We start from the raw sequence: 18854 nt of genomic DNA, 5'->3' as shown, positions 1-18854 counted from the left end.
CTCCCTTGAGGAGAACCCTGTAGCAGAAACATCCCTTCCAAGCAGTAATGCTGGGATGAAGCCTAGGTGGGGAAGTAGTTTGGAAGATTAGCTGGGGACCATTTACATGTTTGTAAATTATGACCAGAACCTTAGAAATAAATTAGCTGCTACAAAAAGTAAGACACACTGCTGCAGTATTTTTTTGGTTTAGTTGGTCTAACATTTGGCTAGCCACATGCTATGTAGCCAGTTGGAACTTTTTGACTGGCCTTCAAAATTAAACCCAGTTATGTAGGACTTGGTTCTTGAGGTGACAAGGCACAAGATAATGTGGCAAGACCTGCATCCATAAGGGATGGTTATAGTCCGCTGGGAGCAGGATATCTTTCAAGACTGCCAGAAGGAGCACTATTCTGGTTAATACATGAGTTCTACATGGCTTTTTCTCCCTTAAGTTTGTGTGTGTGACCCTTGAATTTTCCGTTTCCATCTGTCCTCCTACGTGGACATGAGGATTGTATTGGGCCACTGGAAGGGAACTATTGTACAATCACTAAGAATTGTGCCTATGTGGTTAGGGGTACTTAGTTATTTAAAAATTCTGTCCCTAGTCCTTTCCAACCTCCTATACCTTCACCTTGCCTCTTGCCATGGTGGGTGGGTATTGGTTGTAGTGAGATACACCCAGAGGAATCCTAAACTGTTTCCTTGGTCACTTCATAACTCTGCTTCTGTGAGGTGGGTCTGGGTGGTTTGTTTGTTTGTTTGTTTTTGTTTTTTTGCCACTATGAAAATATTTAGTATCTCTGAATTTCTCTGTACAGGTCACTCTGATCAGTGCTTTTATCTTTCCTCAACTACCTCCAAAACCAGTGAATATATTTTTTGCTTTCTGCATATCCTTGTGTAGTGTTTCTGCTGGCATACTTGTAAGTATTGCTACATTTATTGTGAAATATACACAGTTGTATTTTATGTACATAATAGATCCTTTGTTTTTCATAATACAGTAGTGAACTAGCTACACCTACCCTCTAAGTAGGGCAGCTGTAGATTATAGTACAGGTGTGCACTTGAAATCTGGTAAAGCACTGGATATTGGTCAAAGGTAGATATCGTGTGTTTATTCTGCGAGTGCAAAGGGGCAGACTTCCTATCAAATTTATCTTCTGTTCTCCTATTGTCCCCTCCTGAGCATCCAGGCTACAACATCCCAATATTTAACATATTCACAGTAGGCTTGTCTATGCACCTGCTACAGAGAGTGTACAGGTCACATCCTACAACAAAAGACTATGCTATGGTTAGAGGTTTACTTAAATCATGGAGAAAACACACTTTTTTTGTAGGTTGGTCACGGTATAAATAGATTTCATAGCTTTGTTACACATCTCAAAATGTTATTTATGCCATGATTAACGCATAGAGTGTGATTTCTCCACAGCGTTTGTCAAACTGGGGGCCCTGACCCAAAAGGGGGTCACGGGATTGCCACCTTACTTCTGTGCTGCTGCTGGTAGCAGTGCAACCTTCAGAGCTGGACACCCGGCCAGCAGCCCCTGCTCTCTGCTCTGGCTTCAGAGCTGGGCAGCCAGAGATCAGATTTCATGGTCCATGACATGATTTTCACAGCTGTGAATTTTGTAGACCCCCTAGCTATGGTGTGTCTTCTTAACTTCTGTACTGGTGGGAGCTGCAACAGGAAAGGGAGGCAAGCAGAGTTAAAGTTGGCATCTCAAGTATATAAAGACTTTCTGGCAATCATTAGGGGTTTTTGTTTTTTTTTATTACTTTTTATTTTTAATTTGACTCCAATTTGTTTAACTTTAACTGTGAATTTCCTAGCTTTCAAACCACCATTGAAATAACAAATCTACTTGACATGTTAATGGCTTATTGACACAGCTGTAGCTAAGGGCTTGTCTAAACTTAAAATGCTACAACTGCACTGCTGTGGTGCTTCAGTGTAGACACTATCTATGCTGAGAAAAGGGATTCTCCTGTCAGCATAGGTACTTCCACCTCCATGAGAGGTGGTGGGGTAGGTAGGCAGACAGAAGAATTCTTCTGTCAACCTCTAGTGCTGCCTTCACAAGGACTTAAGAAGTCTATTTAACTACACTGTTCAGGGGTGTGGATTTCTCACATCTCAACCACCATAGTTAAACCAACCTAATTTTCTAGTGTGGACCAGGCCTTACTGTTTGCAAAGCAAGCTCACAAGTCTCATTACTTGCATAATTAACATTTCTCAGAATGAAACTGTCTTGTGTCTAGAGGAATGGTAAGTAAGCTGACTGTGATACTGGCAGGCAACACATGAGTGGTTAGTATCTCCCTAAAGCATGGAAGTGCATTCCACAAGAATGCTGAAAGAGAGAAGTGGGTGGTTGTTCTTAGTGCTTAGTTTTCAGTGAGGTTTCCTTCTATTAACTGCTCTCTTCATTAGTCCAATTTAAAGGGGGGGAATGTTAAAGAAAACCCTAGAACTTCTTAGTTTCACAGTTACTTACTCCTGCACTGAACTGTAGCCTGTTTATCTTGCATATAAATACCTGATTTTATTTCTAATGCAAAATCACTCTCTCCTTTCTAGATCTACTGGTATCGACAAGGAGACTTGGAACCTAAGTTTAGGAATCTAATTTACTATATCTTATTTTCTATTGTCATGTTATGTATATGTGCCAACCTGTACTTCCATGAAGTGGGTAAATGATTGCGAGACTGTTCTTAGCTCCACCCTAGAAACAAAGGGGATAATCAGCTGACAGGGATGAAGAAAGGGGTTGTTCAGGGATAATCAGTACATGATTTTCATGTAAATGTATATCTAAAGTCCCTCGTGTTGGGAAGAATTATTGCCATATGACATGACACTGCTTTTATTTAAGAGCTAACTTTGCACTTAATGCACATTCCAACTATACTGATGTTTCAGAAGGGCACAAGCTTTTTCATTTTGGAAAAAAATGCATTTTTTTATTGTACAAATAACTGCAGCATTGCAAAGATCTGTAACAGAATAAATAAATGGCATCTTACAGTTACTAAGACAAATACTTTATTTTTGTTTAAACTGACTATACAATTATTTCTGTTCCCTAGGCAACCTTTTGTTGAAACTACAACTTAATTTCACATTAACAAAACCACAGACTGAAAGACCAACTCTGATTATGAAGAGCTAATTACAGAAATAAATAAAATAATTTATACATCAGTCTTTAATTTCTGTAGTTATTTCCCCCCCACTCACTCGCACGCACACTTAGAAGGCTGCTCAGCCTAGTGTGTCTGCTATGAGCCTGAAGTGGCGAATGAATCGCTTTCCATTGCTTAAGGGACACAGGCCCAAACTATCAGTGAGCTGCTGCTTCAAGACCTTGCAAAGGGTGCTACCACCTCCTTGCCATCCCCCAAATATTAATGTGCTGCATCCAACTCACCTTCTGAGAGAGGCTGGAAGTGTAATGAGCATAGCTAGTTAGGTAGGCAGTCTTTCTACCCGACCTGGAATGGCCTCTGAAGGCTCGAGGCTTTTTTGTTCTCTAGGCTTTAGAGGGATGCTGGTGGACCTCCGTAGCCTTCCCTTTCTTATAAGCTTCCCTTTTATTGAACTTGCTGTAGTGATTATTTTTTTACTTTAAAAAAAAAACAAACCACTTCTGATCTTTCTGCAACTCCATCCATTGCCAGCAACGGACTCTTCAGGAACAGGCACAGCAAAAGACAACCCTATAAGCATCTGTAACTAGGGTCCTATGTGCTGGAAATACTGGTACGTCCAATGAGATTGGGAAAACAGACCTCTTCTGCAATACTGCTCTTGCCCGCACCCTCTGAAGTCACTGAGCTATCCTCAGCTAAATGTCAAGAGGAAAAGTAACAAGTCGTAACTCTGTATTGTAGAAGAGCCAGGAAGTGCAGAAATCCTCATCCACTTTCCATGAAGTGTGTGCAAACTAATTCTTGTTGCTGCACTAATAAGCTAAGGGCTACAGTCCTTGGCTTCCATCCAGTTTTCAAGGTGCATAAAGTCCAACAGATGGGCAACAGCCAGGTCAAAATGACTGAGTGGATCCTAGCAGTGTGCAACTGAGACTCTTAATAACCCCTTGCTGCAAAGCAGTGGACTGGGGGTTCAATTAGCTGCTGTACCCTTTACAAATGAGGTACACAGTCTTGTGAGCAGTAAAAGTGCACTGTAGCCATTTCAACTTGAGAATGTTCTACACATGTGGACTGACTACTTTCTTTGGAAGGTGGTGCAGGATTGCAACTGTAATTTCATGATACAAACAGGTTCATTTAGAAAGCAGCCATGATTACTGCTTCTTAGTGACAACTCACTAAGTCTTCAACATCCTTTGAATCTTCAGAATCAGGACTGTCCAAACACGAGCCAATAATGTGTGATCCCTCTCCATGGTGTTGCAATATAGGATCTGCAATGAGCCATAACATGTTAAGGACTCAAACTTATTGTACTGCTATAAAAACTTACCTCGAAAACACATAGGTAGTGCTTTGCATCAATTTAAATTAAACTATTAATGTAGCTACTCTGAGACCCTCTAGTTTTTCAAAAACAATTTCCTCTAAAAAGCAGGTATACAGAATTGCACACAACAAAAATTACTGATCAGGCTCCGATCTCTAACTCAAGCCTCACACTGAGTGGTCTCCACAAGGGCTGGAACTGCTACCACCCATCAACATTCTTCCAGCTACAGTATAAGTAGTCTAAAACTAATTAGTTGGCATTTACTATTGGTGCAGTAGAGGAAAGCAGATGAATGCATGACTTCCTTGTTTTGAAAAAAGCTTCCAAATCCTTTCATCTAAAGAGGCTTATTTCTAAAGTTTCAAACTAACAATGATTTGGAAGGTAAGTTATATGAAGATTCCATAAAGGCTATAATGCATAGAATGATTAGAGGAGCTCAATTACCATATTGAACCAAATGAGCCATTCTCAAACTGGGGGTTGGGACCCTGTTTTAATGGGGTTACCAGGGCTGGCTTAGACTTGCTGGGGCCCAGAGCCGAAGCCTAAGCTGCACCGTCCATCAATGAAACCAAAGCCTGAGGGCTTCAGCCCTTGGTGGTGGGGCTCAGGTTACAGGCCCCCTGCCTGGGGCTGAAGCCCTTGGGTTGGGCCCCCCTGCCCGGAGTGGCAGGCTCAGGCTTCGGTCCTGCCTCCTGGGGTCGTGTAGTAATATTTGTTGTCAGAAGGGGGTCACGGTGCAATGACGTTTGAGAACCCCTGAACTAAAGAATCTTGTTTCAGGTCAATTGCACTAAGCATCTGTCTGATAGTACCTGTTAATGTTGTCAGAGGTAAGACGGATTCATTGTCTATATCATCTGATGTCTGAATAAAACCATGGGGTGAAGGAACAATAAGGACAGTTTCATCATCTATTGCAGACTGATCAACTTGTTCTTCTATGGCTGGAGAACCTAGGTCCTGCATGATGAGAGATTGAAGGTTAAGATGTGAGAGGTTTATCCATAATGGAATACAGAAACAATTGCTTCTAGAAAACTGAGTTACGTGCTGGCTGTGACAGAGATCTTTTTCACAGCGAGTAGTAGTTAGAGGGAATGGAAAATGACTGACCTATTCAAAAGCACTGTTGTAAGTGAACCGCCCTGGCTATAAACTGAATTTCTCACCATGTTGGCTACTCATCTCTAGATGTGGTAAGACATGTTACATCTTTACAATACTTATCTACATGGGGACTAAAACTTGATAAGAGGGTTCTTCAATGTAACAGATATAACACAGTCCAATGGCTGGAACTTGAAGCTAGACAAATTCATACTAGAAATCAAGTGCAAACTTAACAGTGAGGGTAACTTAACCACTGGAAAAACTTACCAGGGGTTGGGATGGATCCCTGGAAACTTTTCAGTCAAGACTTTTTGGGGGTAAATGATTCTCTAGTTTAAATTTATTCAAGCAAGTCTTATGGCCTGTGTTTACACACGAGGTCAGACTAAATCACAATGGTCCTTTCTGGCCTTGTAATCACAAATTATTTGTACAACAAATATAATTGCTTTCAGTGAATTTAATAAGGAAGTTAGGAAAAAAATTAACACCTTACCGATACTTCTCCTTGAGTCATAACTACAACTGCTGCTTTCACTGTCAAGTTTTAACTATTCTAAGCACTGCTAAGGAAGAGTGATCTTGACTGCTGTCAGCTAAAGGCTGATTGCAGAACAGCAGGGGTGACTGGAATTGGCAGAATGAAAATAGCTGGATTGTTCAGATTCACAGCTAGAGTGTGGACTGCTTGGGCTGGCTAGGATGGTCCAGCCAGTTTTACTAATACCTGTTCCTCTCGGCAGTTTTGTTAGTACTATCTTTGTGACCGGCCACCCAGCTGGTTACCCCTTAGCAGCTGCTGTCAAGCAGTGTAGGAATGAACACATGTATGCGATGCATGCATCATAGCTGGGTCCTCCCTCACTAAATTAGACCAGATCCGAGCTTGCCCTACTTAGTGCAAAGTATGACGTACCTAATTCAATGAGGATGCAGCCTGCAGAAAGCACAGCATAGCTGGACCTTCCAACACTGAGGGGCGGTTCCTAGGCCCAAACTGAAAAGCTGGCCCTCAAGGTACAGGGGATAGCGGGAAAGGGAACTGGGCACTTCTCCAGCTATTGTTATCAAACCCCTGCAATGCGAGTCCATACCTTCCACGCACTGACACAACCGTAATGGCAGCAGTCAGGGAGAAATGTCTTATACAGAAAGTGAAGTTTACAGAGGCCTTTTTAGAGTCAGTCCTACTCCTGAGTACTCCTCTTGAGTAAAATAATCCCCTCTATCTCCACTAGTGAAACTGCACAGACCCCAAACTTCCATTTAGCTAGGAGGATAAACAGATGAGAATTACCAAGTCAATTTGCTTTTTCTTCCTAAAATAATTAAACAGTCTAACATCCTTTCATACCTTTACCCATAACTAATGACTTGAAAGTTTTGATTTTGAATTGCTAACATTTTTGTCTTCATAATCTGAACATGGTAACTTAACTTATTTTGATTCCTATGTGACAATCCAAGCTGGATATGAGTCAACAGTGTGCCCTTGTTGCCAAGAAGGCTAACGGTATTTTGGGCTGTATAAGTAGGGGCACTGCCAGCAGATCGAGGGACGTGATCATTCCCCTCTATTTGGCATTGGTGAAGCTCATTTGGAGTACTGTGTCCAGTTTCCACAAGGAGGATGTGGAAAAATTGGAAAGAGTCCAGTGAAGGGCAACAAAAATGCTTGGGGGCTGGAGCACATGACTTATGAGGAAAGGCTGAGGGAACTGGGATTGTTTAGTCTGCAGCAGAGAAGAATGAGGGGGGATTTGATACCCGCTTTCAACTACCTGAAAGCGGGTTCCAAAGAGGATGGATCTAGACAGTTCTCAGTGGTAGCAGATGACAGAACAAGGAGTGATGGTCTCAAGTTGCAGTAGGGGAGGTTTAGATTGGATATTAGGAAAAACTTTTTCACTAGGAGGGTGGTGAAGCACTGGAATGGGTTACCTAGGGTGGAGGTGGAATCTCCTTCCTTAGAGGTTTTTAAGGTCAGGCTTGATGAAGCCCTGGCTGTGATGATTTAGTTGGGGATTGGTCCTGCTTTGAGTAGGGGGTTAGACTAGACTAAAATAGAGCTCTCAAACTGCCTAAAATGTAAAGCTTATTATTGCATCCATTTCAACTAAAGTGAAAAGAAAAGGATGCAAATTGAGGAAAGTCAGTAGCTTTGGACTGTATGTAGGATGTACTGATCCTGCTCATAAAGAACAGCAGAGAGATGGTTCAACGTACATATTTGTTCTCTTGCAGAAACAAAATCTAACACCGTCTGAATTATAGTGGGATTCCTGGCTGAGTGAGAAAAAAAATTGTAGCCTCTGTTATATCTGTCATTTTGGAGAACAGTTTGTTGAAGGGGACGTGCACTTTAACAAACTAACAAGCCCAATAAAATGCAAGTTGGTCTTTTTTCTTGATACTTATCTCTATCAATTGTTCCGATTCATGGCTCATCTGGGTATGGAAACTGTATGGTGGGCCATGAATGCTCACAAAATTAGGGCTGGGGTGCAGGAGGGGGTGAGGACTCTGTCTGGGAGTGCGGGCTCTGGGGTGGGTCCAGAAATGAGGGGTTCAAGGTGCAGGAGGGGGTTCCGGGTTGGGGTGCAGGGATGGAGGGCTCCGGCTGGAGGTGTGGGCTCTGGGGTGGGGCTGAGCGACTTAGGGTGTAGGAGGGTGCTCCAGGCTGGGACCAAGGGGTTTGGAGGGTGGGAGGGGGCTCGGGGCTGGGACAGGGGGTTGGGGCATCGGGGGGGGGGGGGGAAAGAGGGCTCTGGGGTGAGGCCAGAAATGAGGAGTTCAGGGTGTGGGAAGGGGCTCCGGACTGGGGCAGGAGCACTGGAGGGGGTCAGGGGTGCAGGCTCCAGGCAGCGCTTACCTCAAGCAGCTCCTGGAAGCAGCAGCATGTCCCCACTCCTGCTTCTATGCGGAGGTTCGGCCAGGCAGCTCTGTGCGCTGCCCCGTCCGCAGGTGTCACCCCTGCAGCTCACATTAGCCGCAGTTCCCAGCCAATGGGAGCTGTGGGGCTGGCGCTTGGGGCAGGGGCAGTTTAGGGGCTGGCTGCCCCTAAACACAGGAGCCAGAGGCGGGGACATCCATGCGGAGCGGCCTCCGAACCCACTCCCCGGCTGGAACGCAGGAGCAGGGCAAGCCCCAGATTCAGCTCCCCAGCAAGAGCTCAAGGGCCGGATGTGGCCCCCGGGCTGTAGTTTGCCCACTCCTGAATCTAGCCTATACAATGGCTCCAGTTTTATACTTATTTAGATAAACTCATGGCTGTGTCTGAGATGTGGAGCTGTGTGAGACTGTAATTTGTTTCACAATTGAATCTTTACTGAAGTGTTTGAACATTTAATAACTGGACTATTCTGCTTAACCAATCAAATCCTGCAAAAAAAGTCATGAAAGATCTGCTGCAGTTAAGAGGACACTAGCAAGATTAGTAGAGTAAAAAGTTGCTTGTGAGAAATACTGTACTTCACCTCTCCCTTGCTCTCACAGTATATTTGTAAAGAAAAGACTGACTTGGTAGACAAATAGCTGGCTTGTTTATCTCCTAAAACCATAAACCATGAGTACACTGCTTTGATCCATACTAGCTGGGTCACACTATGTTATGCTACCTACCTGCATTAAAGCAAAATCCTCAAGATGAGGACTTGGGGAGTACAGATTCCTAGTCTACTTGTGAGATTTCTGTGCCACTGAATCTGAACCCAAACCCTAGGCTTGATCTAATTACCACCACCTCCCAACATGTTTACAAAGTTCTGAGACAGAAAAAGCCTCTTCACAAAATGCTCGTGCAGCTAAAACACTAGAAGATGATTAAAAACCAGCACCATTGACACATTCACAAGGACACTTTGATTTTCTCATCAGGTCTTTATTTTGAACCGTCATCCATGCTGCTGCAATCGATGCAATGGTTGTCGATTTAGCGGGTCTGGTGAAGACCCGCTAAATCGATGGCAGAGCACTCTCTGGTCAACTTTGGTACTCCAGTTCTCCGAAAAGAGTAAAGTAAGTCGACCAGAGAGCATCTCCTGTTGACACAGCGCAGTGAAGACATGGGGTAAGTTAACCTAAGGTACCTCAAGTCCAGTTAAGTTATTCACATAGCTGGAGTAGTGTAACTTAGGTCGACTTACCCCAGTAGTGTAGACAAAGTCTTAGAGCAGGGGTAGGCAACTTATGGCATGCGTGCCGAAGGCGGCACGCAAGCTGATTTTCAGTGGCACTCACACTGCCCGGGTCCTGGCCACCAGTCCGGGGGCCTCTGCATTTTAATTGAATTTTAAATGAAGCTTCTTAAACATTTTAAAAACCTTATTTACTTTACAAACAACAATAGTTTAGTTATATATTATAGACTTTTAGAAAGAGACCTTCTAAAAACATTAAAATCTATTACTGGCACGCAAAACCTTAAATTAGAGTGAATAAATGAAGACTCAGCACACCACTTCTGAAAGGTTGCTTACCCCTGTCTTAGGGGCAGTAGTTTCAGATATTCTGATAGTTTCATCATGCACTTCCTTACCTCAGTGACGTAAGTGTCAGTTAAATTGGAGTGGGAATCCTCTTCACGTTTGAGGTCTGTATCTGAAATCTCCTCTTCAGTTCTTACCATCACCCCATCTAACAGTTCGGTGCTATTTCTGCCACTGAATTTGGAGGGGTCATCGTCAATGTAGGCAGACTGCTCTTCATCACTCAGCTTGGACTGATGGATGTCATGTGGAAAAGTGTCTGCTTCCAGGGTACCTGGAGGATCTGTCAGGTCAGCTGACTGAATATGTGAATCGACAGTAAGTTCTGCCTGGGTTACGGAGGAGATGTCTTCAGTAGCAACAGTGCGAATTATGACACTCGGTGTGTGGCACTGCACTGTGACATTATCACTTGCGTTCAGCAAATGTTCTGGCTGTAAGAAGCATTAACAAAGGATACAAAATAAACAGTATTTAGGACGTTGTTGCTTTTTCACCTATCTTTAGTCAAACACAAGTTATTGGGGTCAATACATGGGTAACTGGGTGAAATTTAATGGTCTGTGACATATAGGAGATCAGACTAGATGCTCTGATGGTCCCTTCTGGCCTTCAACTCAACAAATCTGCAACTTGGTTGAAACTGTTCTATCTAGTTTACAGAGGAGTAAATAAAGAGAAGCATAGCAAGTTAAAGAGAATCAGTGGCAGAACTGCGGCTAGAACCAGAGGAGTCCTGAATCTCCATCCTGTGATCTTACTACTAGACAACATTTCTTCCTTCCTGTTTGTAACAAAGAAGGATAGTGATAAGCTTAAGTATTATTTAACTTGAGACAGAAAAGTCATCAGCAGTGATCAAACCAGATACCTTCAGCACCAAAAGCACGAGCTCATACCACTTGAGCTAAGTGGTTACAGTTAAAATAATAGTCCTAGATTCAGGAGATCAGAGTACTATTTCTATAACTGCAACAACTTTCCTACTGACGTTCAATATCTGTTAGCTTTCCCCCTCTGCTAACCAGGCACAATACTTCCCTACCTTACAAAGATAAGATTTCAGTGATAAGATCTTAGAAAATCCTATAAATAAAGTTTTTAGGGAACAGATTTTAATTTTGTTGAGGCCAACCACTAGATGGAGACATCACATGTTTAAACCAGTTTAATCTTCAACCAAAGAACTAATCTCAACTAATCTCCAGTAAGGACTATGTTGCCCATGCCAAATTTTAAACTTCAGCAAGTTTTCTGCAGCCTGTGGTTTTAAGAGTTTTTTTTTTTTTTTTAAACAGGAAATTCTCACTCTTCAATATTTTAAAACGGCCAAAATAATTGTACTCTACCTGTGACTGGAGAGTGAGCATGGAAAATTTCAGCTCCAGAGGGAATATTATGGAAAGTTATGAGCATGTCAGAAAGGTGTATGAATTGGGAACTGCTTCGTAACCTTAGCATATGGAGGTAACCAGGGACCTGCTGTAACCACAGCGGCTGACAGACAATAATTATTAGCCCACCCTTTTCCCAAGATGTTTTGGCATTCTAACTCTTCAAGATACGTACGGATAAGGCATGGACTATGATCTGCTCTGGGGAGGCAGGAGCAGCAGCAGCTGTCAGGGTCACTGTGGGACTGGTAGTCAGTGTTAAAGGAAGGCCTTGGTTTGAGCTTGTCTGTAGTAAGTACGTGCCGGGAGTTCCAGTAGGCTGGAGATGGAAGGACTAAGAAAGGGAAAAAAAGGTCAATACAAAGATTCCCCACTTCCTGAACCATGTCAGTGCACTCACTTATAGGGAATCCAGCTAGCTAGAAATCATACTGAAATAACTCCTTCCCTGTGTTACTTACCACAATTTAATTGGAGTAACTGTAACACCTCATTTTTCTTCAACAAATTAAATTAGCGAAGAACTAATTATCTGTAGTCTTGGCAACTGCCTCTCTGCCCTAAGGACTTTCTCCTATGGGGTAGTGCAGGGTTCTGTTTAGTCCCCTCTCTTGTTCAGCAATGGATAGAAGAGTTAACAAGGGGACATGGTTAAACTGGAGTGAAAATCCTGAACTGCGTTGGTGAAGAATCTTTTCACACATCTTACAGTGAAATTACACTCTGTTAAAAGCAGGTCCTGCTATCCTAAATCCACTTGGAATACAGCAATTTGAACCCACTGGTAGGTTAAATTATCGTCTGCACCTCTGCTGGGACATGATCCAACTCCCACTGAAGTCAATGGAAAGCCCCAGTGGGAGCTGGATTGGGCCCTGGCTGACCAAATGGAAACGGGGAGGAGATAAAAGATGCCAGGATCCCATGGGGGGAAAAGATAAGGAGAAATTCTTGACTTCCAGGTCTTGCTCCCAAAGAGGAGTGACAAGGAGACAGGCCACTCTTGCTACAGCTGTTCAGTGAGGATATGGCCTCACAGACCCGCCCCCCCCCCAAACCACATTTGCCACTGCCTGCAGTAATAGTAGAGAGACTGTGCCCTACCAATAATGGGATGAATGGTACAGGCAGAGGGGAATCGTTTGCCAGCAAGGGTCTCTCGTGTTATAAACTCCTCTTATAAGAAAGATTTTTATTAAAAAAAATATTAAACACACACTGCTACAAGATGGTTTCACAAGAGTTAATATTTCACATTGAACCTTCACAGCTCTAACTAACTACAACTAGGTCCACATTTTGCTCTGGATTTTGTAACAGAAGTTTACTTCAGAATCACCATTAAACTTTCCCTCCTCCATTTTGGAAATCAACTACAAAAATTTAACAATTTAACAGCATTTAAAGGATAAGTGTGATATTGCAAGGCAAGTTCTGCGTTACTTACTGGGAGAATCTCAAAGGTCTGTAGTGTTCCACTATTTAGCGTTATTGTCTCAGAGTCGACAGCAGCAGCAGGAGAATCAGTTGAGGCTATGGGAGTAGGGAAAAAAACAAAAAAACACATGTAAACCAAAACGTGTCAGCACAGAAGGGTGTCAAGCAGGGTATTGCTACTCCCAGTGCTGAGAGAAAGGAAGCTGACTGCAGTACTAATGCCAAGGTTCTCTAGTTTGTATCTAGAATACAACACTCTTTAAAGAAGGCATCTTACATGAGATGGAAATAGAGGGAAGAAAGTATGATTAACTGCATAGGGATTAAAAAACAAAATGATATTAAAGGGATTTAATGATTTATGTTTGTAATGACATTTTAAAGAAATTAATATTCTGGAATAAGTATCCATAAGTGGTTTGAGCATTGGCCTGCTAAACCCAGGGTTGAGAGTTCAATCCTTGAGGGGGCCAGTTAGGGATCTGGGGCAAAAATCAGTACTTGGTCCTGCTAGTGAAGGCAGGGGGCTGGACTCAATGACCTTTCGAGGTCCCTTCCAGTTCTAGGAGATTGGTATATCTCCTATTATTATTATTATAATTATAAGACCACCTTATAGGTCAGATCCTCAGCTGGTGTAAATCAGCGATCAGTCAATGCAGTTATGTTCTGTGTTGATCCACACCAGCTGAAAATTGGCCCTGTATTTGCATTCCTTTCTGTCCTCCTATAATGTGTATGTGCACCAATGGATAAAGTGCAAGATGCACTCAAGTATATTCAATCACATTGTATGTAATGGCTGCAACCTACTGAAGGTACAAAGGCTAATACTATAGGAGTTTGACTGTTTCACTGGGTTACTGAAAGCAATTTGAACAGGAAGGAGGCTATTAAATAGCAGCTACTAAAGTTAGACATTTTTAAATCAGCAGGTCCAGATAATTTGCTTCCCACAAGTTTTAAAAGAGCTGGCTGAGGAGCAATCTAGACTGTTAATTTTGAGTTTCCATATATTGTGGAAAACGGGGGAAGTTTCTGAGGGCTGGATAAAAGCTAATGTCCTGCCAACATTTAAAAAGGGTAAATCAGGGTGATTCAAGTAATTATAGGTAGAGCTCCATGCCTGTCACGGAGGTTGCAGAAGTCACAGATTCTGTGACTTTCCGTGACCTCCGTGATTTCTGAAGAGGTCAGTGTGACTGACCCCAGGGCTGCCCAAGCAGCTGGCCCCAGGGACACCTGAGCAGCCGCTGGTACGGCTGGCCCCACATGCGGCCGGAGCTGCCACTGTTGGTGGCCCCCAGCAGCTGACCCCTGGGCAGCCGAAGCAGCCGCTGCTTGGCAGCCCCCGGCAACTGCTGCCACTGGCCCCACCTCCCTAGCAGCGACCCCCTGGGGCACCCCTCGCAGCAGTGCCCCCCCCCCCCCCAAGATTTAGTCATAGGTATTTATAGTAAAAGTCATGGACAGGTCACAGGCTGTGAATTTTTGTTTATTGCCTGTGACCTGTCCATGACCTTTACTAAAAATAGCCATGACTAAATCATAGCTTTAATTATAGGCACTGGGCAAAATGATGGATTTGCCGGTACAACACTCGATTAATAAAGAATCAACACAGAATCATATAATTAATGCCAAACAACACTGGTTTATGGAAAATAGATCTTGTCACAAACTTCAGATTTTTGATGAGATTACGTATCAAATTTAAGGTAGAGCTGGAAATGGAATGCAGGTTTCCCAACTCTCAGTCCTGTCCTACAGCCACAAGATCTGAGTGGCACTCAGAACTAAATTCTGTAAGATACTTTCATTTATTCATCATCTTTAGGGCCCTACTAAATTCACGGTCCATTTTGGTCAATTTCACGGTCATAGGATTTTAAAAAATAGTAAATTTCATGATTTCAGCTATTAAAATTTGAAATTTCATGGTGTTGTAACTGTAGGGATCCTGACCCAGAAAGTTGTGCAGGGATCACAAGGTTACTGTGTGTGTGTGTGTGTGTGTGTGGGTGGGTGGGGGAGATACTGCTACCTTGACTTCTGCACTGCTGCTGGTGAGGGCGGCTGCCTTCACAGCTGGGCAGCTGGAGAGCAGTGGCTGCTGGCCAGGAGCCCAGTTCTGAAGGCAGAGCCACCGCCAGCAGCAGTGCAGAAGTAAGGATGGCATAGTATGGTATTGCCACCCTTATTTCTGCACTGCTGTCTGCAGAGCTGGGGCCTCAGTCAGCAGCTGCCACTCTGTAGCCACCCAGCTCTGAAGGCAGCAGCGCAGAAGTAAGGATGGCATGGTATGGTATCGCCACCGTTACTTCTGCGCTGCTGCTGGTGGGTCGCTGCCTTCAGAACTGGGTGCCCGGCCAACAGCCACTGCCCTCCGGCTGCCCAGCTCTGAAGGCAGCGCAGATATAAGGGTGGCAATACTTCGACCCCCCCTAAGATAATCTTGTGACCTCCGCCCCTGCAACTCCCTTTTGGGTCAGGACCCCCAATTTGAGAAATGCTGGTTTCCCCCGTGAAGTCTGTATAATATAGGGTAAAAGCACATAAAAGACCAGATTTCACGGTCCGTGATGAGTTTTTCATGGCCATGAATTTGATAGGGCCCTACTCATCTTAAAACAAGAAACCTTTAGGTTTTATTATAGGACATAACAAGTATCAGTTTCAACTACTTACAGACATGAGTAATCTGGACTGGAATCTGCAAAGCTGCCATAGGACTCGGAGAGTTGCCTGCATTCTCTTCCAAGTGAGCCACTCGAATCTGTACATGCTGAACCCCTGAACTGGAATGAGTGTTTGATAACCCACTTCCAGATTTATTTTCTGAAAGCTGGTGCCCTGGGTTGTTTTTTTGGTTCTCATGCAGCTGTTTAAGACCTTTTATTAGTACTGAGGGAGAAAAAGAAAATTCATTCTCAGACATGCTGAAGAGGGGCATTTGGAATCAACACTGTGCATCAGATCTCTGGAAAGATCTAAACTGAGGGTCTCACCCGTTGGACCCTTCGTAACTTCAAGAGCCCCTGGGGTTTGAGAGAGCATATGCTGCTGGTTGGGACAGTAATCAAAGCCATCCAAGCAGAGCATCACTGATTTTTCACCCCAAAAGGAGCACTCGCTGGAATATGGACAAGAGTAAGTGCTCCTCCCTGCTGAGGTATACGTTAAGCACCCAGAGAACAGAACAGGACCACAAACTCTTAACTAGAGGGCTTCTCTTACTGCTGCCCTTGAAAACTAGTTACTAGCCGGATCCCATTATGTTTTCAGTGGCTGTGGGTGAGGCATGTGGCCATACGAAATGGGGATCTTCCTGAGCATTTACAGTATAAACATATTTCGACAACAGCTCAGGCTCATGTTTCTTTGATCTGCCTAGCTAAAGCCAGAGCTATTGTTCACTGACTCGCAACAAAGACCATGTGTCAACTCTCTGAAATGATCAAAGGCCAGAGAGGAATTGGGAAGGAGACCCTGAGCAGGGAGCTCGAGCATATAAGAAAGGCTGGAAATGCTGCAAGGCCAGGACACCAAGAATCTTGTGAGAGACCATGCAGCCTTCCATATGAAGCCTAGCTTTGCTTTTTTCAGTTAAACCTCTAACAAGATGATGCTTTTTCAAGAAAACATCACAGCCAGCATGGACCCTGGGAGAATGATATGTATGTCTGCTTTGCAGACTTGTCATCTGAAGATGAGAACCTTTTCAGAATTGTTTGCACAAACAATTTGAGTGCAATCGCTGGTACTTCATATGGGAGAAAGAAGCCAAAGGATAGGCAGAGGCCAGCATCAGATAGATTAATCAGCAGAATGGACAGGAAAGTGGTCTAGATTAACCATGGGTTTGTTAGTGTCTGGTAATTCCTACCTGTCTGCATTCTCCATCTTTTGTTCTCCTTGTGTCTCATTCATTTCCTTCTCTGCCTTTTGCTTTCCTTTCCATCTGACTTTCTCCCTGTTCTTCTTTCACTCTTTCCCTGTTTCTCTGTCTGTTCCTCTCCACTAAAATATTTGTTTAAACCCAAACTCCAGTCTAAATTCTCTCTCTTTCTATCCTTCTAACAACATTCCTTCTGAACTAGAGGGTGTTTTATGCTGGCATGTGTTAAAAGACCAGCCTCCATTCCAGCCCTGCCTAGGGAAGTAAGCTACTATGACACAGAGGCCCCCTGGTGATTCACTACTCTGTGTCAGCAACTCCTATCAGACCTGACAAACTTGCTTCCCCTAACATACTGCTGTCATAGAATTTATCTATAAAAACGTTGTGTGAAGTATCAAACGAAAGCTGGTGACACACTGGTCATTACTAGCATTATGAAATGTATGCCTTCAAACTATAGGAATTATGGGTAGTTACTGACATAATGCTTTAAAGTCTGTAACCAAACAAAGGGAGAATCCGGTTTCTTCCAGACTGGAGGGAAGGTAGTTATCTCCTGGTCTCCAATGTAAATTAAGCATTGTGGAACCAACACAAAAGCAGCTCCATTTGCTATTCTGGACTTAGAAAAGGGCAACAAAAATGATTAGGGGTATGGAACAGCTGCTGTATGAGGAGAGATTAATAAGACTGGGACTTTTCAGCTTGGAAAAGAGATGACTAAGGGGGGATATGATTGAGGTCTATAAAATCATGACTGATGTGGAGAAAGTAAATAAGGAAGTGTTATTTACTCCTTCTCATAACACAAGAACTAGGGGTCACCACATGAAATTAACAGGCAGCAGGTTTAAAACAAACAAAAGGAAGTACTTTTTCATACAATGCACAGACAGTCTGTGGAACTCTTTGCCAGAGGATGTTGTGAAGGCCAAGACTATAACAGGGTTCAAAAAAGAACTAGATAAGTTCATGGAGGATAGGTCCATCAATGGCTATTAGCTGGGATGGTGTCTCTAGCTTGTTTGCCAGAAGTTGGGAATGGGCAACAGGAGATGGATCACTTGATGATTCCCTGTTCTGTTCGTTCCCTCTGGAGCACCTGCCATTGCCCACTGTCGGAAGACAGGATACTGGGCTAGATGGACCTTTGATCTGACCCAGTATGGCTGTTCTTATGTTCTTATGACATAATCCTGAACTGTAACCTTCCACCTGTGTGTACACTGTCTCTTTGGGGACAGTTTACCTGGTAATTACTGTGAATGTTCAGTGGCCGGGGCTAGACACTACCAGGGGCTGCTTCTGGGGAGTCTGGGCACAGGGGTGTACTAAGTGTTAACATGCAACGCAAAATACAGGCTGGCAGAGTCCTGTGGAGTTTGTGGTGTCAGGGAACTGACACACAAGTCTCACAGCTACACACCCCTTTTCCCAGGACATTTCAACAAATCATATCCTAACCCTGGCACTCTAGTCTTTGTGTGGTACACTGCTATCAGGTCTTGATGTGGTGGGGAAGTTGGCTCTAGTAGCAGGATGGAACAGGAACTGGATATCCTCAGTTCTATTTTTGGCTCTAAAAGGGAGGTAGGATCTAGTTGTTAGAGTAGGCAGGACTGGAAGTCAGGATTACTGGGCTCTATCCACAGCTCTGAGCGGGCTGTGGTGTCTAGAGGTTAGAGCATAGGATTAGAATTCAGGGCTTCAGTTATGCCACTGGCTCTTTACCATGGCTTTCTCTGATCATTGCATAGGCCAGTGCCATCAGATCTTGATGCTGTTTCTTGAGAAAACCTCAAACACATGCACACACCATTTTCCCATCTCATTTTCTAAAGTACATGCAGTTCTAGGCATGGATCTGAATCCAGGAGAGTGAGTGAACACCCCATTGAAGTGGTTGGGATGAGGAAGGCTCAGTGCTCTCACTGCTGCTGTTACTGTTAAGCAGAACATTACTGCAGATACAGAGCAGAGCCTAACACAGGCATTAGAGTGATCCCAGGCTCAGGCAGAGTTTACCTTTT

At 43.7% G+C, this 18854-nt stretch overlaps 2 protein-coding genes across 9 annotated transcripts in view; one reads left to right on the top strand and one right to left on the bottom strand.

Moving 5' to 3' along the window:
• TMEM243 (transmembrane protein 243) overlaps positions 1-3179 on the top strand; it is a 60904-nt gene extending 57725 nt beyond the window's left edge. For 5 of the 6 annotated variants that reach the window (XM_039519323.1, XM_039519320.1, XM_039519321.1 and 2 more), the window contains exons 4-5: positions 807-911; positions 2579-2703. In XM_039519323.1, coding sequence (XP_039375257.1) covers positions 807-911; positions 2579-2701 — 228 coding nt within the window. In that variant the 3' untranslated portion in view covers positions 2702-2703. Of the gene's footprint in view, positions 1-806; positions 912-2578; positions 2704-3090 lie in introns of those variants that run through there. The other variant, XM_039519324.1, reaches the window with a different exon arrangement.
• The window catches only part of DMTF1 (cyclin D binding myb like transcription factor 1), a 50019-nt gene continuing 34194 nt past the window's right edge, over positions 3030-18854 (bottom strand). For all 3 annotated transcript variants that reach the window (XM_039519308.1, XM_039519309.1, XM_039519310.1), the window contains 6 exons: positions 15612-15827; positions 12934-13019; positions 11662-11820; positions 10143-10526; positions 5308-5455; positions 3030-4430 (listed from right to left, as the gene is read on the bottom strand). In XM_039519308.1, the coding sequence (XP_039375242.1) occupies positions 4321-4430; positions 5308-5455; positions 10143-10526; positions 11662-11820; positions 12934-13019; positions 15612-15827 (1103 nt within the window). In that variant the 3' untranslated portion in view covers positions 3030-4320. The remainder of the gene's footprint in view (positions 4431-5307; positions 5456-10142; positions 10527-11661; positions 11821-12933; positions 13020-15611; positions 15828-18854) is intronic.

Source organism: Mauremys reevesii, linkage group 1 (assembly GCF_016161935.1).
Source record: "Mauremys reevesii isolate NIE-2019 linkage group 1, ASM1616193v1, whole genome shotgun sequence".
Lineage (NCBI taxonomy): Eukaryota > Metazoa > Chordata > Testudines > Geoemydidae > Mauremys > Mauremys reevesii.
This window is presented reverse-complemented; position numbering and strand designations above follow the sequence as displayed.